The following is a 27,645-nucleotide window of genomic DNA, read 5'->3' as shown; positions in this document are numbered from 1 at the left end:
TCCCCCTCCCTCCCCCTCCCTCCCTCCCTCCATCTCTCTCTCCCTCTCTCATGCCACTGATTTCTCTTGCTCTCTCTGTCTTTCCATCTATCTCTACCTCCCCTCTCTCACCCCCTCCCCTCTCTCTCACCCCCTCCCCTCTCCCTCATTCTCCTGAGACAGTGCTGGGGTTACATCCAGACCCTGTCATGTGCCAATGATACAGGGCTAGTAATACCGCGCATGACTTCCCAGACTGGGTCAATACTGTGTTGTAGGTGCTGTGAGAGATGCCTCCCTGCAGAAGAGCATTATTGCTAAGTGGTGTAGGTCCTGTGCTCTAGACGGTGCTCACCTGTGTTTTACTAGCAGGCAACCTCTAATCCACATTACAGATCACAAAAGGCTGAAGAGGGATGGAATACTGGGAATGGCGGTGCACATGAGACTGCAGTAACCAGTCAGTCCACAATTTGCTTCCCTAGAACTCGCTGTAAGCGGTGCTGAGAGAAAACACTGCGCCTTAGAGGCAGCCGGGGCACAGCGCCACCTGTCCAGGCAGGTGGTCCCTGCAGGGCAGAGTCTGCGGTAAGAGGGGTCAGAACCGGCACAGCTGAACAACAGCCGCTCCTTCTGCAGGCCACAGCGACGCCCCCACGGGCTGTAGGCAGGAAGTAGGTGGTTGACTTCCTGCTCTGTGCTGGAGCAGTCCAGGCCGAATCTGAGAGAGGGGGGAGATGGGTAATGTAGTCGGCTAACGGATGACAGCGTCCGAGCTGAATTTGGCATGTTGGCAATACACATTCCGATGCTTGTGCTAAACCTCAGGGGCGTGTTACCTGGTGAAGGACGCAGGGCTGTTGAGGTGATGGAACAGGGCCGGCTCACACACCAGAGAGGACCGCCGACACACACTCACACAGGACTGGCCCAGGGGGCCCAGGTGGCCCTGCAGAGCCCCCTCTGCTGGCCAGGTAGGGAAGGACTCCTGGCAGAAATCCTGGAGATCGGTTACCAGGGACAATAATGATTAGGGTCAACCAATGAAAACAATTAGCCAGTCAATAAACCAACAGACTTTGTCCATATCAAACAGGAGATAGCATGTGCTTTACAATCAAACACAAACAACTTTCACCACCCATATCCTTATTTCTGGGTCTGTTTTAAGCACGTACCTGGTGCGTGATGTAAGCCTTGACTCTCTCCAACATCCCCTCGCAGGTGAACTCTCGCGGAGTGAATGGCTTCACCTGGAACACAAACACACTGTAGATCTACCTTCCACGGGACTAGATGTGTTCTAGATCTTCTGGTGGGGCTCTGGGGTCACCTGACATGTATAGATGGTTGTAGGTCCAGACCTGAGTTTGGAGAATGGCTCGGATGGCCTGCTGGACGTCTGTGGAGTTGGCCGTGTCTACAGTCCACACATAGGGCTTCCCAATGAAGTCCTCTACGTAGGGATGCTGGGAGTTGACCTGACACACACACACACACAGGCATGCATGCAGACACACACACACGCAGGCATGCAGGTGAAGACAAAGACAGAAAAAGACAGACAGAGAGAGAGAGAGAGAGAGAGAGAGGGGGGGGGGGGGGAGAGAGAGGAGGGGAGAGAGAGAGAGAGGAGGGGAGAGAGAGAGAGGGGGGGAGAGAGAGAGAGAGAGAGAGAGAGACTGACTTGTCCCAGCATTACCCAGCCTGGACTCATGCACGCAGTACCTCTCTAGTGGTGGGCTTCCCTCTGTAGAAGTCAGTGTTCTCTGCTGAGCGTGGAGGCAGGAACCTGGGCTGGAGGAAGACACATCCTGAGGCTATGGCCTCCAGGGGGGCCGGGCCCTCGTAGGGGAACCCCAGACCCACAAACACCTGGGGGGAACGGCCAGGAGAGTCGATTCACAACCACGGAGCTCTACCATTGCACATACAGCATACTGGACATCACACACACACAAGCCAGTTCAAAGCATTAATTACATTCTGTTCAATTCACTGTATTAATCCTGAACAGAATTCTGTGTTCAGGAAACTCTGTATGCACATTAACAGGATAAGTAAAAATGGAGGTAAAACTATAACCCTGGTTGTGTGTGTGGGGGTAGTAACTGTAGTAGCTGTGCTGATAACTGTAACTGTGCTGTGCTCATATTTAAATTTAAGATTCCAATATGTTTAATGTATGCACCTTCCTGCCAAAGCAAATTGCCTTTCTGTGCAAAATTTCATGGCGAATAAAACCCATTCTGATTCTGATTCTCACATGACCCTACCTTGGCTCTCCTGAGCAGCTGCAGGAACTGGTCCTGGGTCAGCAGACCATGGTTGATGATGGAGCGGGGGAGGATGGAGGAGGAGGAGGAGGGCTGGTACACGGTACCATGGGTCTCCAGCTCTCTACTGACCACCTCCAGATACTGCTCCTTCCCCTGGGAAGGAGAGGAGAGAGCTGCTGTGAGACTCCCTGAATTACACATCAACTGTGAGACTGGGTTAGGACTGGGTTAGTACAGGGTTAGGATTAGGTTAGGACTGGGTTAGGACCGGGTTAGGATTAGGTTAGGACTGGGTTAGGACCGGGTTAGGATTAGGTTAGGACTGGGTTAGGACCGGGTTAGGACTGGGTTAGTACATGGTTAGTACAGGGTTAGAACTGGGTTAGTACAGGGTTAGGACCGGGTGAGTGCAGGGTTAGGCCTGGGATAGAACAGTGTTCAAGACGGGGTTAGAGCTAGGTTAGGACAGTGTTAAGACTGGGATAGGACTGGGTCAAGATACCTGCCACATGTACTCCTGTTTCCCGTACACCACTGCAATGTTGTCCTTCCTGTCCAGCTCTGACTCCACTTCCTCCCTGGCGGTCTGCTCACTGACGAAGCCCAGGAAGGAATTATCTGGGCTGTGAGCTGGGGGAGACAGAGGGCTGCCACTCAGACACCAGGTACACCAGATAAACACCAGCTACACACCAGGTACACACCAGGTACATACCAGATACACACCAGCTACACACCAGGTACACACCAGCTACACACCAGGTACACACCAGGTACATACCAGGTACACACCAGGTACATACCAGGTACACACCAGGTACACACCAGCTACACACCAGGTACACACCAGGTACATACCAGGTACACACCAGGTACACACCAGGTACACACCCCGCAGGGTATTATAACACTGGGAATCATGTCTACTAATTAATTAGTATGTATGATGTATGTCAGACCTGATCTGACATACAGTACAGTTTGTGAGGTGCTGATCTTCAGACATGGTTGTTTTTGACGGTTAGGCAGGAGAGCAGCCGCAGATTAGTCACCACGGAAGTGCTTGTGTCTGTCGTCTGCACATTCCACTGAAGGAGAATTTGGAAGTGTAAAAATTGTTTGTGTGTGTGATCCTGTCAAGGAGAGCGAGTTGTGAGTGGTTCTGGGGCGCAGTGAGGCATCTCCATGGAGACAGAGACAGAGATACAGAACAGAGAAAGTCTGTATTCGTCCTCTTTGAAGACGAGGAGAACAGACAGAAAACACCGGAAAGGCAAAAAGCAGGGATCAAAAAGGACAGGCCATGTAGACACGAGGCTCCAAGAATGCAGGTAAGTGACAGTTGGGAGAAAGAAAAAATACATTCTGGAAAGTTCTATAAGCTGGTGTGAAAGAGGGGGAACAGATGAATCAGACGATGATGGAAATCAAAGCTGTTCTTAGGGGTTTGTGTCAGCCTGTTTGGATAGAGGCTCAACCCTGACTGCCCCCCCGTACCTCTACCTCTCCAAACACTAAAGAGAAGAAGGTGTGAGAGATGGCTATTTATTTAAGAAATACAAGAATGTGTCTGTGTCTGTGTGTGTGTGTCTGTGTGTGAGTGTGTGTGTGTGCGTGTGCACGTGTGTCCATCCGTCTGTCTAGGGTTTGTTTAAAAGACCTTGCCAAATAACTCTGTGCTTATGCAGGAGTTGTGACAGTGAAGGATCTAAGCGATCTAAGGACTAAGAGGCCGTTTGTCTGCGCTCCTCACCAGCGCCGCCTCAGTGCTGGTGAGGAGCGCAGACACTCATCAGATGAGCAGAAAATCACACCCAAACACTGACACCAACATGACGGGGATAACACACTTCACATCTTCACATCTTCGCACAGGTACACACACACACACACACACGCGTGTGAAAACGGTGACAATGAAGCCCTATGGGTGCAGACTGAGAAGAGAGCTTATGGCCTAATACCCACGGAGGTTGTGACCCTTCACAGATCCTCTCCGCTCTTCAGCGCCACCTCTAATTTACATTCACATTTAGTCATTTAGCAGACGCTCTTATCCAGAGCGACTTACAGTAAGTACAGGGACATTCCCCCCGAGGCAAGTAGGGTGAAGTGCCTTACCCAAGGACACAATGTCAGTTGGCATGACCGGGAATCGAACTGGCAACCTTCGGATTACTAGCCCGACTCCCTCACCGCTCAGCCATCTGACTCCTCTAATCCCTCTCCACCCCTCCCCCCTCCGCCCCCCCCTGTGTGCACACGTTGCCGCTGGCAGCCATCCCTCACAGCAGGCCAGCAGCACAAATAAACACGGAGCAGCGCTCTGTCAGCGGAGCGCCGCCCCTCTGCACGCTGCAGCCTGTCTCTGTCTACCCCTGGAGGAGGGGGGGGGGGGAGGAGGGGAGGGAGGGAGGGGGGCAGGGAGGGAGGGGATCTATGATGACTGTGTGTGTTAACAAACACACTTCCGCAGCCCTCTACACACACACACACACACTTACGGAACATGGTCATGTACTGCAGTGGCTGGAGACCCCAGTTCCCCCACAGCGTGTTGTAACCATGGCTACGGGCGTAGCTGGCCAGGTTGAATGCAGGTTCCGTGCCAAATGAGTCCAGGACACGAAAGCGACACCTGGACACAACAGAACAGGGTCACCTGACTAACAAGATGAAGAGCAGCTTCTCTTGAGTCCTCATGTTGAAGTCCACTCCTATCTGAGATAACACCAGCACATTGACCGTAACCTCGAAGCTCACAGTGAGAAGGTAAAAACCACAGTAGTGAGAACAGACAAACAGCAACCGGACATGGAGGTGATGGTCCAGTGAACCCTGGCCCTGCTACGTACTGGTAGTGCTGGAAGGCCAGACCCATGGCCCCCTGGAGGTGGGCGAGGCCATGGTAGTCTGTGTAGACCAGGTCAAAGGTCAACGGCCACTGGATTGGGCAGCTTCCTTTTCCAGGTGCTGCCCCTATCAGACTAGCCAATGCAAACACACACAGTGATGTCAGAGAGGGGGCGGGAACAGGGGCTGGTACTGTGAGAGTGACCAATAAGAACTGAGGGGTGGGAGCAACAGTGACAGCAGGAAGTGTAGCAGGTAGACAGGAAGTGTCACCTGCGCAGGTGTTCCTGGGAGGCGGCGAGGGTCAGGTTGTGTCCCAGGATGACCAGGCTGGCGCTGAGGTCGGCCCACTGCACCAGCTCGCCCAGAGGACCCCCCCTCTCCACCATGGACCCGAATCGCTGGCCTGCCACCCCCGCCAGCACCCCGGGGTACAGCAGCACCTGGAGGGAGGTGGAGAGTGGGGGGGGGGGGGGGGGGGGGGGTTGAGGGTGTGTGTGTGTGTGTATATGAGCGTGTGTGCGTGTGTATAGGTGTGTGTGGCCCACCTTCATCTGAGGAGAGCTGTGAGAGGTGTTGATCCTGCGGCCAGCCCTGATCCAGTGCCCAGACAGCCTCTCCGCCCTGGACCGGATGAAGCTCACCGCAGGACCCTTCCAGCGGCCAATCACCTCGTACAGCAGGCCCAGGGTTGTCCGAACCTGTGCCTGGGAGAAAAAAGGGAGGGGCAGATGACAGAGTGGTAGTATTCGCTGATCCTACAGATGTACCATGATGGATTTAAAACTGTAGGATATTGCTGTGTCAGTTACCCTCTCTGAGTGGGGGCTGGGGGGGCGGTGCCAGGGCGGGGTGGAATGGTTCGTTCCAGGTCGGGGGGGGCAGAAGTCCTCTCTCTGGCTCAGGTAGGTGAGAATGGAGCAGATGGTACCATCCACCCCATAGAAGCCATAGCAGGGGTCCGACTGCCAGCGGGCTAGCAGGAACTGACCGTGGAGGTGAGAGAGAGAGAGAGACAGAGACAGAGACAGAGAGAGAGAGAGAGAGAGAGAGAGAGAGAGAGAGAGAGAGAGACAGATGGAGAGAGAGACAGAGGAAGACAGAGAGAGAGAGGGAGGGAGAGAGAGGGAGAGAGAGAGAGAGAGAGACAGAGGGAGAGAGAGAGATAGATAAATAAGGAAGGAATGAAAGAAGGAAATTAGGAGGTTTTAAAGACTTGAAACTTTGCACGTGCATAAAAACACAAAAATATTACACACAGCACACACACACACTGTGTGTGTGTGTGCTATTACAGATACTGAATAGCACACACAGACACACACACACTTTGTAGCAGATGTGTAGTGTTGTGTTGTATCTCACCTGCACCTTGTCAGCACACAGGGGAAAGGCAGGGTCAACAGGAATCTTACACTCCTCACCACCTGAGACAGCAACCAGCACACAACCTCATTTAGATTCACTTCCCTCCACTAGCTTCACCGTGACTAACTAGTTATGCTTATTGATCTGCTTGGTTGAACAGATTCAGATGAATTTGTTGTATTAGCTTATTGTGGAATTAAAGTTGTTGGTTAATAGCTGTGCTCTGGTGACCGTCTCCAAACCAGTCCAGTCAGCAGCAGGAGCGGGAGAGTGAGTTCTCTGTGTTCTGTAGGGGCAGGAACATGAGTTCTCTGTGTTCTGTAGGGGCAGGAACGTGAGTTCTCTGTGTTCTGTTTCCTGTAAGTCCCCGGCCTGCTTCCCCCCCTGAACCAATCACCTGCAGTCAACCCCCTCACAGGCATATCTACACACACACACACACACACCTCCAGTAACCCACCTCCCTCCCACCCAACATTCTCCTGTCCAATGCGACCCCTTGCCAAGACACACAACCTCCGCTGTGTAAAACAAGCTTGTGAAACCAGTGGGAAGACAAAGACAACAGCACTCCCAGTCACACAGCCAAGGTGAGAAGGCCTGAAAATGGGGGGGGAGCGAAAACAGTCGTACCCGCTGACGGGCTGGTGAAAGGACTCTTGGGTAATTGAGCCACTCTTTATTGGTCTGAGGTAATGTTAGGGGGGGAAGGGGTGAGGGTGCATAGACAGGCGGGAGGCAGACGGGAGGATGGGTGAGTCAGGGGGGGGGGGGGTCAGGTGGCATGTGCAGTATGAATCATAACTTTATTCTGGGTGGTGAGCTTTGCTCCCTTGCTCTCTCTCTCTCTCCCTCCCTCTCTCTCTCTCCCTCTTCCTCTCTCTCTCTCCCTCTTCCTCTCTCTCTCTCTCCCTCTTTCTCTCTCCCTCTCTCTTTTTCGTTCTGTCTCCCTCTCTCTTTCTCTCTCTTTCTCTCCTGTCAATTACCCCAACTCCCCTCTCTCGCTGCCGCCCCCCCCCCCTCCCTCCCTCCATCCCAATCCTCTCTCTCCTCTTTCCTTACTCCTCTCCCTTCCCGCCCTCTCCTCCCTCTCTCATGCCAGGCGTAACCCGACGCCCACCTGACACCTCTCCAGGGGGTTGTTATGGAGACGTAAAAGCCTTTCCTCCCCACCGGCGTGCCGCTGGCAGGCCCGGCGCTGAGCTCTCTGGGACCAGTTAAAGCCCCGCTTAAGGACTCCCTCCCTCATATTCACCTGTATCCACTCACCTCTGACCCCCCCACGCTTTACCCCCTCCATCATGGCCGCCTTGTTAACTTCACTGTGTCGTTAACCTGCTGTACTGCCGTTAAGCGGCGAGCTGGCTCACCGTGTTAAAGTATCACCTTGGCTGGCAGTCGGAGCACCTGATTCAACCAAACACTGGAGCCCGTAGCATGTGCTGGAGGCCTGACTGGTGCGGGGAGCAGACATGCGCTCGTTTCGAGAGGCCAACTTAAACAAGAGGGGGGCGTCAGGGGGTACGCCTGCAACAGGGTCGACTGGCAGCCCTGGCGGGTGTCGTGGTAACAACAGCACCCTGTGAGACACATCTGAACCTGGGGTCACGGGTTCAAATCCTAGGGGGTGAGGGGGTGGGGGGTGAGGGACTGTGGGGCGTAGCCGTACCGGTCTGCTGTGCTCGATCAGTGTGTGGTGGTTGTCCTGGTGTGTGAGAGGGGTGGAGGTCTAGGCGGTCCAGTTTCTGGGCCAATCTCTGGAGCTCCTTCTGGACGGAGCGCACCAGGCCCTCCTGGTCTTGACGGAGACTGGATCACACAGGCACACATGCACAGACACACACAGACACAAAGACACACACAGACACACACACACACAGACACAAACAGAAGAATGCAGACACATGAACTCACTCAAGTCACATTCATCGTTATCCACGTTCCTAATACACGATGCGCGCACTCACAGAACTCATTTTGCAACCTGCGCAATTTCAGCGACGCCAAGACAACTAGAGGCACTGTGAGTTACTGAGTGGTAGCAGGACAGTACCTCTGCAGCAGGGCGCTGAGGTGCTGGGCGCTGAGGTCCTGGCTGGCTGGCTGCAGGTCCTCCCTCTCCTGGGCCAGCCTCTGGACCTGGGAGTGCAGAGCCTCCAGCCTCAGGGCCAGCCTCCGCACGCTGGGGCCCCCACGCTGACCTGGGGGATGGAGAACAGCACCTCAGCCATCGCATCCTGAATACACAGCGTTCCCTGACCCCTACCTTGACTCTGACCTTGACCCCTACATTGACTCTGACCTTGACTCTGACTCTGACCTTGACTCTGTCTCTGACCTTGACTCTGACTCTGACCTTGACTTTGACCTGATCTGATCCTTCTGATCATTCTGATCCTTGATCTTCTGCTGTATTTTCTATGAGCACTATTTGGATAAAAGTGCCTGCTAAATGACTAATGAACTGCATATTTTATACATGTTTATACGTATTTATAATGGATTTATTGGTATTATTGTGATTGTATAAACCATGAAGAGAATCATGTCATATTTGATTATATTACCAAAGCATTTGATATTTCATACAGTGTGTCAAATACAATACTGCCCTTTGATATAAAATGTTATTTCATCATGAATGTTACAACACATAATTTACTTTAGCTGAGTTGATTTGAGTTATCATTATACAGTGTGCATTTTCCACATTACACATGGCAATGGGTGCGATCCTTTTTACAGAGTGAAGTTTCCAGAATGACTATTTTAGGACAGATAAAGATTGTAATGAGTCATAATTCCTGACAAGAAAATATTGTTGGAGCGGTAACTGGAGCTTTTCACGTAATTACCATCTTCTAGTGTTTCTTTGTGGTCACATAACCCCCCCCCCCCCCACACACACACACACACACACTCCAAGACCTACATGAATATTTACACAGACGCCGTAACGCTAACCCTTAGCTCAACTTGGTGACATCATCTGTCGATCTAAAGTCATATTAAGGTCAGGTTTCACCACTCACCTCTCCCACCCAACCAAACCCTTTAATACTAGTCAAAGATGCAACAGGGACCAGGGCAGTGTATTACTGAAATTAGAGATGTATTGGACAATTTTATTTCAAACTATATTCTCTAAAGGATGAACACCCCAAGGTCACTACAAAACCAACAGCTTGACGGTACAGTTGTCCATCGTACTACGGGGGAGTCAGGTGGCTGAGCGGTTAGGGAATCGGGCTAGTAATCTGAAGGTTGCCAGTTCGATTCCTGGCCGTGCAAAATGACGGTGTGTCCTTGGGCAAGGCACTTCACCCTACTTGCCTCGGGGGGAATGTCCCTGTACTTACTGTAACTCGCTCTGGATAAGAGCGTCTGCTAAATTTTTTGACTAAAATGACTAAATGTACTACTAAAACCCACCCACTTCACGAGTCAGTCTAGTCAATGTGTTTGGCCGAACTAAACACTAGTCCCACTCCTGCTCTGAAAAGCCCAGTGATCCTGTATATGTACACAGACACCAAGGCCGTAATCATAATATATATTGGGGGGGCACCCCCCCCCCCCCCCAATATTCAAATCTGGTCAAAATGTCGTCGTCCCCAATATATTGATATAAAAATATTAATGCAAATATAAATGTGTTACGCTACGACAGGCAACTACCCACACTGTCCAATATTATCGTAAAAAATTTAATGAAAAATAATAAATGTGTCCCCCCCCAATGTTGACTCTATGGCTACGGCCTTGACAGACACACACACACACACACACACACACACACAGTAACCCACCAGCCCAACATGTAGATTGCCAGAACTCTTAGAGCCAAGGTGTTGTGAAATAGTGTGAGTGTGTGTGTGTGTGTGTGTGTGTGTGTGTGTGTGTGTGTGTGTGTGTGTGTGTGTGTGTGTGTGTGTGTGTGTGTGTGTGTGTGTGTATGTGTATGTTAAAGAGCCTGCTGGCGAGCATTTAAGGGTCTGTCAGGGAGGGGAGATCAAGGGCATCTTGATTGGAACATTAGCATTATGACTTAAGTGCTGCTAGGAGGTCCATAAACGTACTGTTGGCGCACAAATGGAGAACATTGAGTGTTCATGAGGGTCATGGTAACTACACCTTAAAGCGGTGCCACTGGCTGTTTGGACTGAAACTGGTTGGTGAGCTCTATAGGTTGGATGGAGAACATTTGGTGGAACTTGAAGTCATAAATGGTTGGGGGGGGGGGGGGGGGGGGGGGGGGGTATAGGCTAACTAGAGACTCTCTTGTGGCTTGTACCCCTACCAAATAGCATACATAGACACACATGTTAACTTAATAAGTTCAATGACTGTTTAGACAGTTCTGGAAGACTGGCACCTTTCATGGCTCCCCTCTACATCTCTCACTGCCAGGCTCCCCTCTACATCTCTCACTGCCAGGCTCCCCTCTACATCTCTCACTGCCAGGCTCCCCTCTACATCTCTCACTGCCAGGCTCCCCTCTACATCTCTCACTGCCAGGCTCCCCTCTACATCTCTCACTGCCAGGCTCCCCTCTACATCTCTCACTGCCAGGCTCCCCTCTACATCTCTCACTGCCAGGCTCCCCTCTACATCTCTCACTGCCAGGCTCCCCTCTACATCTCTCACTGCCAGGCTCCCCTCTACATCTCTCACTGCCAGGCTCCCCTCTACATCTCTCACTGCCAGGCTCCCCTCTACATCTCTCACTGCCAGGCTCCCCTCTACATCTCTCACTGCCAGGCTTCCCCATTGGTAGGGGAAAGCAGAGGACAGGAGGACTGACATCGCCACGGGGCTACCAGCTAAATGTGTGTGTCTTGTGTGTGCGTGTGTGTGTGAATATAAATGCATGTGTGTTACCATGTTCCTCTGAGGACCCTACTGCCGGCTCCTCTCTGGCTCCCCCTGGTGGCACCCATAGCCCCTGCAGCAGCAGAGTGAGCACGGACACACACAGACACAGCCCCAGACAGCCACTGTGGAGAACAAGCAAACACAAGCTCTAGAAAAACATCTGTATCATGATTCAAGGGGAACAGGACGAGCGTTTACAAGCCAAACGCGCTAGTTCATGTCCTGCCTCAATCTAAAAAGGATTTGCTATCCACTTTGGCTTCATTGGTCTGAACAATGATGTCACTGCTCTGTCATACTGTCAGAGGGTAGAACAAAGCACTTTATTGATTCCCAGGGCAAAATCAATCGGCTTTTGGTTACTCTTCCTGTATATCTGTCGTGCAGGACAACCTTGTGTGAGGTCAGATCAAGAGCATGGGGCGGTGGTAATAGAGATCACATCGTCCAGTAATGCATGTAAATCTGAAGAGGAGCAAGCAAGCGAACTGTTCCGTGAGCAGACGACATCAAATGGGAGCTGTTTGCTGTCAAAACAAGCGTTTGGAAAGTGATGTGCCTTCGTGGTGTGTGGTGGCCTGAGAAGCCATGCCTTTAGGCTCAGGCTCGGGTTTTACTGGACCAGAACTGGCCTGGGCCTTTCTTTGGGCTTGTCGCCATGACCCATGTGTTCCAATGCAACACACACAGGCCAAGCTAAACACACCGGCTCACAGAGGCCAGATCTCTCCTGCTGCTTATAAACCTCCATAACAGGAAAATCGCCCCACTTCTGTTAGCTAAAACTCTCCACACAAACATGTGGGTATAGTTCAGTGGTAGAGCATTTGTAGGGCAGATCTGACTTCAGATTCCAGGTAAAAATCCATCTTGTATGTCACTTCGTAAAGCGTCTTAAAGTTTTCGGTCAAGTTCAAACTAAGCAGATTCCACTCATGAACCAGAAATGAATTATATTCAAATTTGATGAATTAGGTTTAAAGAGAACCCCCGTACTGGAATGGTAGTTCTCCAGAATCAGCATGAGAGAGTGAAGAACTACACTGCATCATTCCACCTGCACTGAGTGTCGACGACAAGTCAGTCACATATACCCACAGTAGCCGCTCTGTTAACCCGTTAAGGAGTAGCGTCACACATATGTGATTCTGAACATTCCAACCGACTATTTTCCGATAGACAAAAGCTATATGACAAACGCTATAGTATGGCTTCAAAATTTACAATTAGGAGGCTAACAAGTAACACTAGCAGGTAGTAGCATTGCTACGAGTATTATGCTAGGTTGCTAGGTAACGGAAGCTAACTAAAACTAGCTAGCTTCCGTTTTGGAAAAATAACTCACTCCTTAACAGAAGGTACCATGCAGAGGGTGGGTGCTGTGTGGAACATCTACGGGTGGGGTCTCACCTGCGTGGTCGCAGCGTCAGACGCATGTTCCTCCGTCTGTCAGAGAGGGTGTCTCCCTGGCAACACAGAACACACGCCTCAGGTCTGTCAGAGAGGGTGTCTCCCTGTCAACACAGAACACACGCTTCAGACTACATCACTCTACACACCACACACATCACTGGCTTCGGCTACCATGACTCAGGGTAATGAAAACAGGGTTGAAATGCTTTCATCACAGCTTCATTTGTTCCACTAACATTACACTGCAGCTCCATCCAGCAGATACACACAAAGACAGACCATACAACAGACAAAGACAGACAAACATAGAAAAACATACACACAGGCATCACACACACACACACACTAACCTTCTTGGAACCCAGTCACAAGTGGGCAGCAACCATCGCTTCCTGTATCAAAACAGTCAGATGAAAAAGACGAGAGAAACATTGGAGGGTCTTTCTTTCAGTTTTTGTTTCTGTTTCCCTCCTTCCCTGGCCTTCCCTTTCTCTGTCTCCAGGCCTCTGAGTAGGCATCCTGCAGTTTCCAGGGAAACCCGACTCCCCTCTCCAGAACACAATACCCAGAGTGTAGCTTGGGCTTTTCACATATACAATAGGCGTCACGCTATTGGGTGTCACAGTCTCTTTCAGTCCAACTGCACCCAATTTAAGCCTTTTTTTGTGAATGGAAATACAACTGGGTAGCAGGCACTCTCTTGGCAGTGTATATTTATAAATGTTTCTATGAAACGGAAATTGCTTGCTGCTTTCCCTGTACACCATACACTCATAGGCTACATGTAGAATTTTAGCATGAATGGTTGAATAAATATAGCCTAATAATATGCACAAATCTATGTAAGTATACCACACTGTAGGGTTGTATGGTCAGGCAAAGAAATAAGAACGCATGGTTTGGTAGTATCAGTAAAAGGTAGCGTCGGCACTTGACACCTCTGTGCGACTCATTAACGCATTACCTGACCAGACTGACATCACTCCTACTCTGTACGTTATCTTCCTTCTCGCGGATTCTTTCAAGGTAGACACGTAGGCCTACGGAAGTGAGGAGTACCACTGTGATGGCCAGTGACTGCTTTCTAAACGAGCAGAAGATTGGTCGGGATAGAGTTAATCCAATTATACACAGTGTAAACCTCATTCTATTGGCTATTAATATTTATCGTCAGAACTTTCCCTCAGTTTTTTAAGACCTACATGACATACATAGAAATGTAAATAATAGAAAAGGCTGAGACAGGCATAATTCTATATTTTGCATTTTAATTATATTATAAATATAGAGGAAAAGAGGGTTGAAATGCTTTCAACCCTAGGGAGTCAGGTGGCTGAGCGGTGAGGGAATCGGGCTAGTAATCCGAAGGTTGCCGGTCATGCCAACTGACGCTGTGTCCTTGGGCAAGGCACTTCACCCTACTTGCCTCGGGGGAATGTCCCTGTACTTACTGTAAGTCGCTCTGGATAAGAGCGTCTGCTAAATGACAAAAAATGTTAAAGAAAATAAATAGTAGTACAATGTTAATCCGGTAGAGGGCAACCTCACACAAGTGTTGATTCTTACTGTTGGCTCTTGGTATTGGTGCCAGTCTTTGCCGGCTCAATATTGGAACGAGGGAAAGCCCAAAGGTTTAGAATGAAATCCGGCTCTATTGTCGAGATTAATTGAACGCAATTCTAAATTCTCAAGAGAGCATGAATGACGCATTACAGGAAGAGGTTAGAAATAACATATTTTCAGTTGCGAATACTTATTCACAAGTAAGGGAGTCAGGTGGCTGAGCTGAGGGAATCGGGCTAGTAATCCGAAGGTTGCCAGTTCGATTCCCGGTCATGCCAACTGACGTTGTGTCCTTGGGCAAGGCGCTTCACCCTACTTGCCTCTGGGGTATGTCCCTGTACTTACTGTAAGTCGCTCTGGATAAGAGCGTCTGCTAAATGACTAAATGTAAATGTAAATGGAAGTAGATAAACGTGTGAATGAAGGTATGCTGAATGTCTACGTGTATGTGTGCAAGCATCATGCACGTACGTGTGCACATGACGCATGCCTGGAAAAGTGCGTGCGTGTAGTGGTACAGTGTTTGAGGCGTGCAGAACCGGAAGGATTTGATGAGAGTGTAAACCTCCGGAGCTTGAACCTTAAGGCTTACTGGCTTAAACCCATCTGTCTCTCTGTGTGTCTCTCTCTGTCACACACAAGCACACGCAGTTATGCACTGGCATCCAGTGTAAATCTGATGTAGCCTACTGTACAAATGGTGTGTGCTTGTTGTGCTTGTACACATGATGTGGCACAGGCTTTGTTAAGGACACACGATTAGACAACCTCATCTGATATGAACTACTTCAACTGGCGCTTCAGTTGAGGCACCCAAAAAAAGAAAGGGAAACAAGAGACAAATAAAATTGCCTCTCAGACATGTTTCTTCTTACACGTGTAATGTGTCAACATTCTGGCCCAAGACCTTGTCAAGACAGTCCAAAAAGCATATTTTCTGTTTTAGGCCTGGTATGACCTCAGTCTCAATAGGCCTGGACAGGCACAGCGTCCCAGCGTCGGCAACCTTCTGACCAACCAACCCTTCTGACCCATTTCAGCAGGATACTTGGCGAAGAATGTGGCGAGTGAAATGCTCGCCCCTTCCTGTCAGAAGATTATTACAGCAGCAAAAATCTAATTAGGGTAATTGGCTGAAGCTGTTTGACGGCAGCCATCTAAGTGCTCTTTGCATGCATAGCCTGACCGCTGCCAAACAAACATGGACAAATGTATTAGCCTACTGACTGTAAATGGGCTAGTTTCTAACACATTGTCTTTCTCTCTTCTCCCTCTCTATAAGCTCATACAAAATAAAGTGTAATTTTTTTGACAGTGAAGATTCATATTAATAGGCTTTGGTCTACTATAACTTAATGTGCCTATAAACTGAAAATGTTATGAGTCAACACCAGTCTTTTCTGAGTAACGATATGCCCCTATAGATTAAAAAGTTATGAGGTTTTCGAAGTTCAACACTGAACCACCAAGATGATTTGTTTTCCCGGTAGCCTACAAACACGGAGACATTGGTTAGCCCTGCACGTACATTAAATGAAGACATGAATACTTGGCAGGAGACATATTGGAGGGCAATTATGGCCCAATTGAGTTATCTATAATAACTGTCATGCGCTGGACTGCTGTTTTTGGGGCGGGTGCTGGACTGCGGGACAAAGCAGTGTTGTTGCGTATCGAGGGTAACTTCCTGTCCTTAACAGTGCTGTAGACCTTTTGGCATTCAGGCATGAAAAACAAGGCCATTGAATCAGATGGTAGTTTTGTTGCCGCCACCGCCCTCACCACCACTCTTAACTCTCAAAAGAGACAAGCTGAAGTAGCTAAACTGGTGACGGGTGTTTTCCTAACTTTCTCAAAATATATGATTTCTTTTTTTATGGTTATGTTTTCCAAACCTAAATACAATGGCACATGTAACATGGGCTTTGGAGTTTCTTCAAAGTATGAAGAAACGGAATATAAAGAATACCATTTAACTCCTTTTCCATGTTCCCCGCCAGATGGATCTTCTTGCCAGCACTACGCACTGACAGGACAGGAGATTGCGCATGTGCAAGGTGAGGAAATGAAAATGAATGCAGCCAATACATCTCAAGACATATTCTGAACAGGTAAGTGTATACTAGACGTTGACATGTATTTTTCTTCTATTTTGTCTAATGTGTTTTAATTTCCATGCTGTACTTAATTGTCTGACATTGAATGCATTGTTGTCATTCAGATGTATGTAAGACCTAATGTTTTGAGCCAGCTAGCTAGCACTAGCCTCTTCCGTACGTGCGGAATGTTACTAGTCGCTATTTCTCACGTCTTGTGCATCCAAAGCGAGCTGGCTAAGAAAATGCATGGCAAACATGCATAGTCCAAGTGCACCGTTTAACATGTCTCCCCCTTAGTTATTTGAATGTTTCGTCTCGAGTCACGAGCTGCATACACGGAAACCAACGCTCTTTGCATTGGATTCTATGGGAAAAGGGGGCAGGTTCGCTTGGCTCGAGACTGTCAGTGTTTAGCTAGCTAACGTGTTAGCTGAACTGCTAGCTAGTTTGTGTCACCTTAGTGACTTACCGGTGGTGGCTGACTAGCATTCTGTCCATCTAACTTGGCACAATCAGACATTAGCTGTATTTAGTTGATGTCGTTGTTAAGCAGACGCCCTGCCAGGTAGTTATAACAGTTTAGCCTGGCTGGCCATGATGAATACACAGGTGTAGGTAGATTAGATCATCAAAATGACAAGAGACATGATGAAGTAGTGTTAGGCTAGCTCGACGCACAGCTTGTCTACGCTGTGCGGCAACTAGGTTACTGTACAGATGATATTGCTAGCCCACTGAAAGCAGAGCACGGTCAAAGTCACATTTAATATCTGTCTCACATCTTATCAGGGCAGGATTTTTGTTGTTGTTGCTTTTGACATGTGCTTTTGATGCAATTGAAATGATAATCTCCCATCGTGTACATTTTGCAGTCCACAATCCCGTATTGTGCCACATATTACATTTACACTTAGTCATTTAGCACAGCCGAAATCGAACCGGCAACCTTCTGATTACTATCCCGATTCCCTAACCGCTCACCCATCCCGTTGTTCTCGGGAACAGCTGCATTTCTAGGCCCGCGTCTGCGTTTAAATTAAGCAGCAGCACCAAAGAGCTCAAACCCTGACCTATATTGAAATTATTATAACAGTTTGACAGATGGTGTTAATCCATGTTCTTAGTCATATTTTCCTTGTGGCATGTGTTTTGTTTTATTGTTTTGCATTGTCATGTGGTTTGCAGAAAACACCCCACCTGTGGTTGATTATTATCTTCCTGAAGACCAAAGTAAAAGAACACCCATTGGAGTCTTATGATCCAGGCAATACTCTGTTCATATAAAAGCCCTCATTCAGTTTTATGAGATGCTTCATTTTTTTGCCTTTGTTGATATCAAAGTCCACTTGACTTCTCCCTTCACCATTTTAATGGAAGAATGTGGCGAGTGAAATGCTCGCCCCTTCCTGTCAGAAGATGATTACAGCAGCAAAAATCTAATTAGGGTAATTGGCTTTAGGTTTTTTGACGGCAGCCATCTAAGTGCTCTTTGCATGCATAGCCTGACTGCTGCCAAACAAACATGGACAAATGTATTAGCCTACTGACTGGAAATGGACAAGTTTCTAACACATTGTCTTTCTCTCTCCTCCCTCTCCCCCCTCACTCTCATTCCCACTCCCTCGCTCGCCCACCCCTCCTTCTCTCCGCCCCTCACATAGGGAACAGCATGGGTGGTTGAGTACTACACCAGTAAGTCTTTTCTTGTGAAGAGGACAGAAGGCTTAGTTCTGCCCTGGACCAGACCCCTGCTCTATCCACCACAGCATCCAGGGCCCCCCATCTAGAAGCTTCCACCATGACCGAGAATGACTATGGCAGCTTTGTGGACTGGAACCAGATGGGTGACCTGGCCACCCCCAGCGGTCCCTCCAATGTAGACTGCAAGGACCTGAAGGTGTTCAAGCAGATGGCCAGATCGGGCCACTGGGCCAAGAACCACAACCTCCGTGCCCAGGTCTACCAGCAGCTCATCAAGGCCATCCCCTGTCGCACCGTCACCCCGGACGCCGAGGTGTACCGTGACCTGATGGGCGACGCTCTCTCCAAGAAACCCTCCTCCACCATCCCGCTGCCGGAGTTTGTGGATGGCAACCTGGTGCCGCACTACTCCCTCAAGACGGAAGCAGTGGCATCCGTGCATCGGATCATTTCCTGTCTCGCCGGCCAGTTCCCAGACATCTCCCACTGCCCCGCCCTGCCCGCCATGACGGCACTCCTGCTGCATTTCAGTGCCGACGAGGCCCAGTGTTTCGAGCACATCAGCCGACTCCTGGCCTGCAACGAGCCTGGCCGCCGCTTAATGGACCAGACTTTCCTGGCCTACGAGTCCAGCTGCATGACCTTCGGCGACCTCGCCAACAAGTACTGCCCGGCGGCCCACAAGCTAATCGTCGTGACCGCCCAGGACGTTCTAGAGGTCTACTCTGACTGGCAGCGCTGGATTCTGGGGGACCTGCCCTTCGCCCACGTGGCGAGAGTCCTGGATGTGTTCCTGGTGGAGGGCTACAAGGTTCTGTACAGAGTGGCCCTGGCCCTGCTCAAGTTCTACCGTAAGCAGAAGGCCGGGGCCCAGCTAGCCGGGGGCCAGGCGCAGGACTCTGCGGGGGTCCGGGACGACATCCAGACTTTCGTCAAGGGGATCGGCTCCGTGGTGACCCCCGACAAGCTCCTGGAAAAGGCCTTCTCTATCCGCCTATTCAGCCGCAAGGAGATCACCCTGCTGCAGCTGACCAACGAGAAGTCCCTGCAGCAGAAGGGCATCACCGTCAAACAGAAGAGGTCAGATGGGCCAATGTCTCCTGCAGTTCTGTGGTTTTATGGATATGATTTGTGTCATCCCGATGCTTTCCTTTGTACACACAGTGAGGTTGAAGTGCTTGGTTGCATCGGGCAGATTTGAGTAGTCCAAAATTAGGAAAGAATGCATAATTGCAGTAATCACGCAATAGTGTGTATGTGAGTTGCCAGGTATGGACAGTGGTGGATAGATTAAACAATAAAGGGAAAAGACAATAGACTATTTGGATGCCACCCAGAAAGAATCTATGGGTTTAGGTTAATTGGAATAGAAACTAAGATTAATAATTTGGCTAGTCTGAACCCACCTTCAGCCATTCTGGTTAGGTCAGGTCAGTCATTGTCGACAGTTCAAATAAACTGAGCTCATTTAGAGTGTTTCTGTTTTTACTAGTGGCATACCTATCATGTGACATGGTTCAAAGGCTATAAAGTGAACCAAGATGGTATGCTAAAAACGAGTGGCATGCACTGCCAAAAATGTGCACGACCAATGTAGCCGCTTCATTAAATTGTTTACTTTTGAGGAAGCGAGTACAACAAGTCCTGTGTTAGGAAGCCTTCGTTTTTGTGTTTAATCTTTTTCTTTAATTGTAGCATGTTTGTTCCGTCATCTGTAGGCCTGTTCTCATCTATCTAAAGCTGTCCTCTTCATGTTGTCTGTCTCAGTTTTTTCCTCTTTATTTGTTGTAACTATTATTTTTTACATTGTCTTTTTTTCTTTTCTTTCCCCATATTGTGTCTCCAACCTGCCTGTGTCTGTACTCATGCTCCCTATCCTGTTCCTTTAGGAGGTAGGTGTCAATCACCGTTCACTTTTTCTGCATTCTCTAGCAGCTCTCTGGTAAGTGAGAGAGGATATTACCGTTGGACAGAATTATCTAGAACTTAGACTAAGCCTTGTTTGCAAGTATTTGTACTGGAGTCGTCCTTCCCTTTTTGCCCTGAACTGCCCTCTGTGTTCTTAAGTAGCATTGCCGGGACAGTTAATTAGCCCTCCAATTTCCCTAAATAGTGGATCTACAAATACTTATTTGAGGAATGTAAGTGTATGTGTGCATCACTAACCAAGTTGTCAACCACCCACCCCCCCCAACCTCTCCTCCTCTCAACTTCGTCGCACGGTTGCCACGGCTACAGACGGAACGTACAGCTGGCGCTGAACCCAGACACCTTCTCCTCGGAGATTGTCAGCACCAAGGAGATGCATGACATCTGGTCGTGGATCCCTGAGCGCTTCGCGCTGTGCCAGCCGCAGCTCCTGTTCACCACCTCCAACCACGGCTGCAGCCTCAACAGGTACCTCCCGGTTTCCCTCGGTTCAGTAGAAACTTCCGGAACAGCCTCTTAGTCTGCACTTTATACCCACTTAGTCGCTTTCTTTTAGTTATGACAACATACACAACACATGACGACATCCTTGAGGGTTTAGGTTGGTTGAGGGGGAGTTCTATGGGCGTATGTGAAGCCCTCTGTGACATGCTTGCGTGTAAAAAGGGCTTACAAATACATTTTGATTTGATACACACTTATCTTGATAGTCGAAGGTACTAGAACAGGAAACGCCACATTGTACCTTCATGCCTGGGTCAAAGAAGATAGGAAATCACTACGCATGCTGTACTAGAGGGCAGGGTTTTCTAGGGCCACTTGATCCAAGGTGCTGTTCTGATCCAACCTTTCTACACTCACTCTCTGAACTTACCTCCTCCCATTAGGCTCACAAGAAGAAGATAAGCTAACGACCTTTACATTTGACATTTGACCCTTTTGTGTGTAGAGTTCTGCAGGACTGCTGATTATCGTTTCTTTTCAGCAAGCCAACATTCATGAATGTCGGAGTCAACAATTAGCTGATTCACAGCTGTTCCTATCAGTTTTATCTCACGGTACACTGCCGTCTTTCTAAGATGGGGCGGTTGGCTAACCGGGCAAGATTAGATCCCAGAAGTTTTGGTTAATGTTCACCTCATAGACTTGGCTGATGAGATCACTAGGTGAAGCCAGCCAAAGTACAGAAGGTCAGAAGTTGAAAATCGACAACAGTGGTTCATCTTTGCTAACTGCTCGTTTGTATTTCACCACTAATAGGTCACAGAGTTCAATGGGATTTAGTTAAAAAAATCTGAAAAAGTGGGCTGTTGACCTACACAGTTACAGTACAACCAGTTATCCTAACCTGTCTTATTCCTCTAGGTTCTACTCTCACTGCGAAGGTTATGAACCCACTCTGATGCTCATCAGGACCACTGACCATGATGTAAGGACCACACACACACACACACACACTTTAAGGGTGTTGTAAGAGAACATTACAAGGTGTGTGTGTGTGTGTGTAAGCCCCTCACCTGACACCCACACCCTACATCACCTGACACAGACAGAGGATGACATCACAATCAAGGAGACATAATTATGAGCTGGGTAGGCAGGTGGAGCACATGCCAAACACTATACACTGATATCTTTTACTTTTAATTCTACATCTTTCATGTTACTACATATTCAGGCAATGTGTAATGTGCTGGATGTAGGCCTGCGTCATAGACCGTACCTGTACATTGGAGGGTACCTTGTGAACTCTCTTAGGCTCAGACCTCCCTGGTCTGATCTTTACATTTACATTTAGTCATTTAGCAGACGCTCTTATCCAGAGCGACTTACAGTAAGTACAGGGACATTCCCCCCGAGGCAAGTAGGGTGAAGTGCCTTGCCCAAGGACACAACGTAATTTTTGCACGGCCGGGAATCGATCTGGCAACCTTCTGATTACTAGCCCGATTCCTAACCGCTCAGCCATCTGACTCCCCATCTTTATTTAGAACCATTCAGAGAAAGGGATTTACCATTCCGTTGCTAACCCTGTTCCAGTTTTAATAAGGATATAATTAACCTTTACTGTCATTAAAATAGTCAAACCTGTGATGTGTCCCAGCCTAGCTGAAATACATGAGAACTCTTTCATAAATAATACTATTTTATCATTTATTAAAATGCTGTTTGTAATTACAGTGGTGTTGAGCTGTAGTGTGTAGTGTTAATCTGTCAGGATTGACAGTAGTTTGGAACACTCCTACTCTCGGCTGCAGGGTCAGAGGTCAACCAGCATTGATTGGCAGAGATGGCAAAAGTACACACATCCTTCACTCAAGTAGAAGTACAGATACTCATGTTTAAAAAGACAGTAGAGATAGTAGAGTCCTGATGAACTACTCATCAATGATGCAAACTTTTGTTTAGAAACGTTTTTTGAGAAATGTTTCTTTCAACCTCTCCCAAAAAATAATTGAAAATATTTTTTTTTAAACCTTTCGAAACATAAAAAAAAAAAAAAAAAATTGGTTCCGAAAAGTTTGAATAAATATTTTCCAAAAAAAGGTTTCTCACACACAGTAAAATGAGAGGACGTTTTCAAAACTTTTTTTTCGAAAATATATATATATATATTTTTTTTACTTTTTATTTTTCAAAAGATTTTTAGATCCCTCTTATATTTATTTCCTCAGTTCCACAGTGTAAAATGTAATCTTGTAAAATCCTAATCATTCATTATGGTATCTTGTATGGCCTATCTTGCTGTGCAATCCAACTTTTCTCATACAAGCTATCTGGATCCCCTGTGTGACCATGACTTCGATCTGTGTACCTGACCTCCTTTGTTGTGTTGTGTAGGTGTGTGGAGCTTTCCTTTCTACTGACTGGGAGGAGCGCAAGAGAGGAGGAAACAAACTAAGCTTCTTTGGGACAGGGGAATGCTTCGTCTTTAGGGTAAGTTATCTGGGAGAGAGTAAAATAATGATCAAATACCGTGTTTTCTCCTTGTGGGTAAGTCGTACCAACTGTAATAAAATACTGGTTTTCATTTCGGTACTATTCTGAGGCTTGGAGATAGTCCTCTATGGCGCTGTTGTGTGCACACACACACAGGTTCAGCCTAATCTAGGACCCAGATGCAGTTTTCGAAGATGTAATATTTATCTCAGAAACTGTTCCCAGATATTCTGAAGGTAGGTGTGGTTTCGAGACAGTAACAGAAAATGCCCAACAGGTGGCGCCATATACAAACTTCTTTCCCTACCACCATGTCAGAATAATTGGCCTCCTTATCAGCAGACTGGCTGCCATCTCTTTTCCCCAGGGATAAGTCAGTCAGCTTCAAATTCAGGAAGCCTTCATTCTCACACCTTCTTAAATACTCTTACAGCTACTTTCAACAGATGCCGGTAATGTTTTTTGAAAAATATAGAAGCGTTATTACTGAAAGATTGTTAGGTATTGTACCTGCGCTACAAATAGCCTAGTTTCGAATGCCTCATGCATAAATGATTTAACTGGCGCTGTGTGTATGCGCAGCTGTGTGCTCTTTTGGTTGGCCAGCAAACACCACCGCTTACACACACACGCACACTCACTCGGAAACTCCCGTAACCTGAGCTTCCTTGTACATTGGTATCTGGTGAGGTCCTCATCTGACACCTCAAACATATGGAGAAGCATGACACAGGCTGGTGTCTATCAGACATGCATGGAGAGACACTCGGCATCGATGGAGGAGACAGTTTAACCCTCGTGCTGCCTTCGGGTCACATGATCCAAAGGTTCATAACGAACCATCGTTGTGTTTACCCAATTTTACCCAATACAAAAACAAATTAAAATAATGTTCTTTTAACCTTTGCAATGTGAGGGGTCTGAGACAGCCTAGCTGTTAAAAGAAAATGCTTCACTTTGTCTTTGTATGCGGTAAATCTGTCGCAATACGACCGTGGGTCACAATGACTGATGGGTCAGAATGACCCGAAGATAACACAAGGGTTAAGATGCTAAGTTTAGGCTATCAGCCACGTTCTTGTGTGTGTGTGTGGTGTGTTCCTCCATTACTATGACTCAGAGGAAGCTGGGTCAAATAAAAGGTGTACAGAACAGCCCTGAATTGTACAGAAAACAAATATACCTCATCCAAGGGCTATGTGTTGGTTTCTGCTGCAGCTGAAGCCAGAGATGGAGAGGTATGAGTGGGTTGTGATTCGCCATCCCGAGCTAGCCTCTTCCATAAAGCCCCCGGCCCCAGGCGAGGACCCGGAACAGCCCCAGGACGAGGCTTCCTCCCAGGGACACAACTCTGAAGGCAACTCCCTCCCCGTGGAGAGACAGGCCGCAGACCCCTCGGAGCGCCTGTCGCCCTTCCTCTCCGCCCGCCACTTCAACCTCAACTCCAGGAACACCTCGATGTTCATGGCCGGCAACTTTGACTCCATCATCGTGGGTGAGTGGGAGGTGGTGGGAGGAGGAGGTGGTGGGAGGAGGAGGTGGTGGGAGGAGGAGGAGGAGGAGGTGGTGGGAGGAGGAGGTGGTGGGAGGAGGAGGTGGTGGGAGGAGGAGGTGGTGGGAGGAGGAGGAGGAGGAGGTGGTGGGAGGAGGTGGTGGGAGGAGGAGGAGGTGGTGGTGGTGGTGGTGGGAGGAGGAGGTGGTGGTGGTGGTGGTGGGAGGAGGAGGAGGAGGTGGGAGGAGGAGGAAGTGGTGGGCGGAGGAGGAGGTGGGAGGAGGAGGTGGTGGTGGTGGGAGGAGGAGGAGGAGGAGGAGGTGGTGGGAGGAGGAGGAGGGTGGTGGTGGGAGGAGGAGGAGGAGGAGGGTGGTGGTGGGAGGAGGAGGAGGAGGAGGAGGGTGGTGGGAGGAGGAGGAGGTGGTGGGAGGAGGAGGAGGAGGTGGTGGGAGGAGGAGGAGGAGGTGGTGGTGGGAGGAGGAGGAGGTGGGAGGAGGAGGAGGAGGAGGTGGGAGGAGGAGGAGGAGGTGGTGGGAGGAGGAAGAGGTGGTGGGAGGAGGAAGAGGTGGTGGGAGGAGGTGGGAAGCAAGGCCAATAACCATCCCACCATGCTTTTTGTAGTGCTTCCATCCTGTAATGTAGGTTTATGCTCCAACTTCAGCTAATTTCAACTTGCCATCTACCGTAATGTGTTCAGTTAGTCGAAGCTGGTCTCGCGTCAGTGTCCATGAGGGCTTTACTTCTGTCAAATACGCAAAGGCTCATGGGTATTGATTCATTGTGTCTCACTCTTCATATATATGTGTAGGGCACAGAGCTTCTTTTGTTACATCTCACTCAGATCACCTCTAATTCCCGACCTGCTGTTCCTCCATCTCACCAGGGGGAGGCGACGGTAATGCCCTCTACATCGACTCTGAGCTGAACCACGGACGAACGGGCCGATGCACCACTTTCGACAACCCACCACTGTGTGCAGAGAGCTTCCAGGTCGCCCTGCTGGAGGTGTGGGGCTTTCAGGACTCCATGGCCTCTTAACGGGACACACACACCTTCAGATGGATGCCCTCCGGCAGACATTCAAAAGCAGATGCTGATCCGTCCTTGCAGGTGTTTGGTTTGAGGAAGTAACCTTGAATATTATGATCAAACCATTTCAATGAGTCTATATACTTAAATGTTCATTATTTTTTTATTTATTGATGCAAAAATAGTATCATTATCGCAACAATATCAGTCAGCAGACTTATTTTTTGCACTGATTTTTAACTATGCTGCATTATTATATTTTTGTTGACCTTTTTGAGGGGTTTGGGTATATCAAAAACAATTTGCTAAAGATCTCAAGTCTCAACAAGAACAAATGCTTGGCTGACACCCATTTTAGCTGTCCTGAGGCGCTCCGGTTTGTGCATGCTTTTGTTCCTACCCAGAAATCTCTCCTGTTATTCTTGCGTTAAATGCACTAGCGCTGAACTAGACGATACAGGCGTACATTTTCCTTCACCCGTCATCTGTGCAATGTTGTTAAACTCCAACTGCCAAATCCTTAAATAGCAGTTTCCTTTTATTTATAAAAAAAATATTGTGCAACTTTCCCACTCGTGTCCATAAACTGTTGTATGTGAAGTGTCTCTGGAGAAGATGAGTGTTTTTTTGAATGAAACTAGTATCTGAATGCAGTCAAGACAAGTTGTGCCAGATTGTGCAAAATCTTTATCTTTGTCATAGACCAGTTTGTGCTTTTTCTCTCATGCATATCTGGTTCATATGTGTGCTTAATATCAGATACATGTGGTGCTGTTAGAAGATTCATGTGTTGTCAATGTAAAATGTTTGATATGTAATGTCCCCTGCTTTCTCACCAACTTAACGTTCTGTTTTAGAGTGGTACAATTGAAAAATAAGCGTCCAATATGTGCACATTGTTCTTTTATTTATATATATTTTTAATTGCTTGGATGGGTGTTATCAGGTGAGCTGAAGAACAAATGTTGTCAATGGTTTCAGTTGACTGTCAGTGGTGAATTTGTGTAAAGTAATGCAGTATTTCTCTGTTTATCCGTCCCTTGAGCTTTCAAACAATATCATAAGTCCTGAATATGGACTGTCTTGAAGACACCTTTGATTATATCATTGAATATATGTGGTGGAAGTCAAATGACTTCTCTAGTGAAGTGTTGGTTGTGAATCTACAGTTGTATCATCAATGTGAAAGTACAGTTATACACCAAGAGACTTGACTCATGTCTTTGCCTGGTTATTCAGTTTCTTGTTGAAATAATTGTACTATCCTTTTCTCTTTCACGGCATCTCTCCTTTTCTGCCTTGCAACTTATCTCCCTTTCTTTTTCCATCTGTCTTTGTCCCCCAATTGTTGAGCCATGCAGAGGGATGCCTGCATTTCTGTGGGCCCTGTCACACAGCTTTGTCAGATGCCTTTCACGATCAGTTGACCCTGTCTCAGTATAGCACCTGCCCCCAGCACTCATGGTCAGAAGATTTATTCTAATTTCTTTGCATAAACCCACATTTTTATGTTGGATTTATTTGACTTTTGACAGCTAGTCTCATAATACCACTGAATTGATTTGACATTGTACACAACAGCAGTATGGTGTTTCTATTTACTTACTGCCACAGAACCTTCAGAGGAAATCTGCAAATGCATACAAACAAACTCTATTTATAATACTTGAAGCCAGCAGTTGGATTTCCCTGTGCATACAGTTTAGGGGGTGTCATATTGAAAGTCTAATCTGGATAGGTTACAATTATATGATTCAAGCATATGTTTTAGTACATTGTAGATAACTGCTTCGGCAACTCTCGTAGCATCAAATTCAGTATTTCTCATTATGCATATACCACAGGTTCTGGCTTGCTTAACAGGACATGAGTATTATCTAAGCTACATCTATATATTCATTTTAGGGTATCAATGCAATGTCATATATTGATATGGTACAAAACACTTTTATTGATTATGCAGTGTGAATTTCTTTAATATAGTCTTGGTAATGAGTCACAAGACAGTAGGCTACCGTATTTATTTTTTGTTTTTACCACTCAGTGGGCAAGCATGACTGTTCTACATGACTGGAAAAAATATGTTTGTTAGAAGTGAGTAAGATGGCTGCCTCTTGAACATTTT

The 27,645-nt window shown here is 47.9% G+C and overlaps 2 protein-coding genes across 2 annotated transcripts; one reads left to right on the top strand and one right to left on the bottom strand.

The window, feature by feature from the left end:
• Nucleotides 1-502: 502 nt before the first annotated feature.
• On the bottom strand, nt 503-12,790 carry LOC136950874 (alpha-1,6-mannosylglycoprotein 6-beta-N-acetylglucosaminyltransferase B-like). Its single transcript, XM_067245377.1, is given in 18 exon segments — nt 503-555; nt 558-700; nt 819-979; nt 1,158-1,232; nt 1,344-1,460; nt 1,708-1,854; nt 2,256-2,411; nt 2,761-2,888; nt 4,763-4,896; nt 5,114-5,245; nt 5,385-5,554; nt 5,660-5,818; nt 5,924-6,097; nt 6,477-6,538; nt 8,149-8,288; nt 8,533-8,680; nt 11,361-11,476; nt 12,765-12,790. Coding segments are annotated over 18 exon segments (2,241 nt in total).
• A 3,603-nt stretch (nt 12,791-16,393) lies between these two features.
• On the top strand, nt 16,394-26,738 carry tbc1d24 (TBC1 domain family, member 24). Its single transcript, XM_067244958.1, has 7 exons — nt 16,394-16,441; nt 18,091-19,210; nt 20,369-20,527; nt 21,425-21,488; nt 22,901-22,996; nt 24,218-24,494; nt 25,375-26,738. Exons 2-7 carry the CDS (start codon nt 18,228-18,230, stop codon nt 25,527-25,529), a joined length of 1,734 nt encoding a protein of 577 aa, XP_067101059.1. The 5' UTR covers nt 16,394-16,441; nt 18,091-18,227; the 3' UTR covers nt 25,530-26,738.
• Nucleotides 26,739-27,645: the final 907 nt, after the last annotated feature.

The sequence above is a fragment of the Osmerus mordax genome, chromosome 10 (assembly GCF_038355195.1).
Source record: "Osmerus mordax isolate fOsmMor3 chromosome 10, fOsmMor3.pri, whole genome shotgun sequence".
NCBI classification, from domain to species: Eukaryota; Metazoa; Chordata; class Actinopteri; order Osmeriformes; family Osmeridae; genus Osmerus; species Osmerus mordax.
This window is presented reverse-complemented; position numbering and strand designations above follow the sequence as displayed.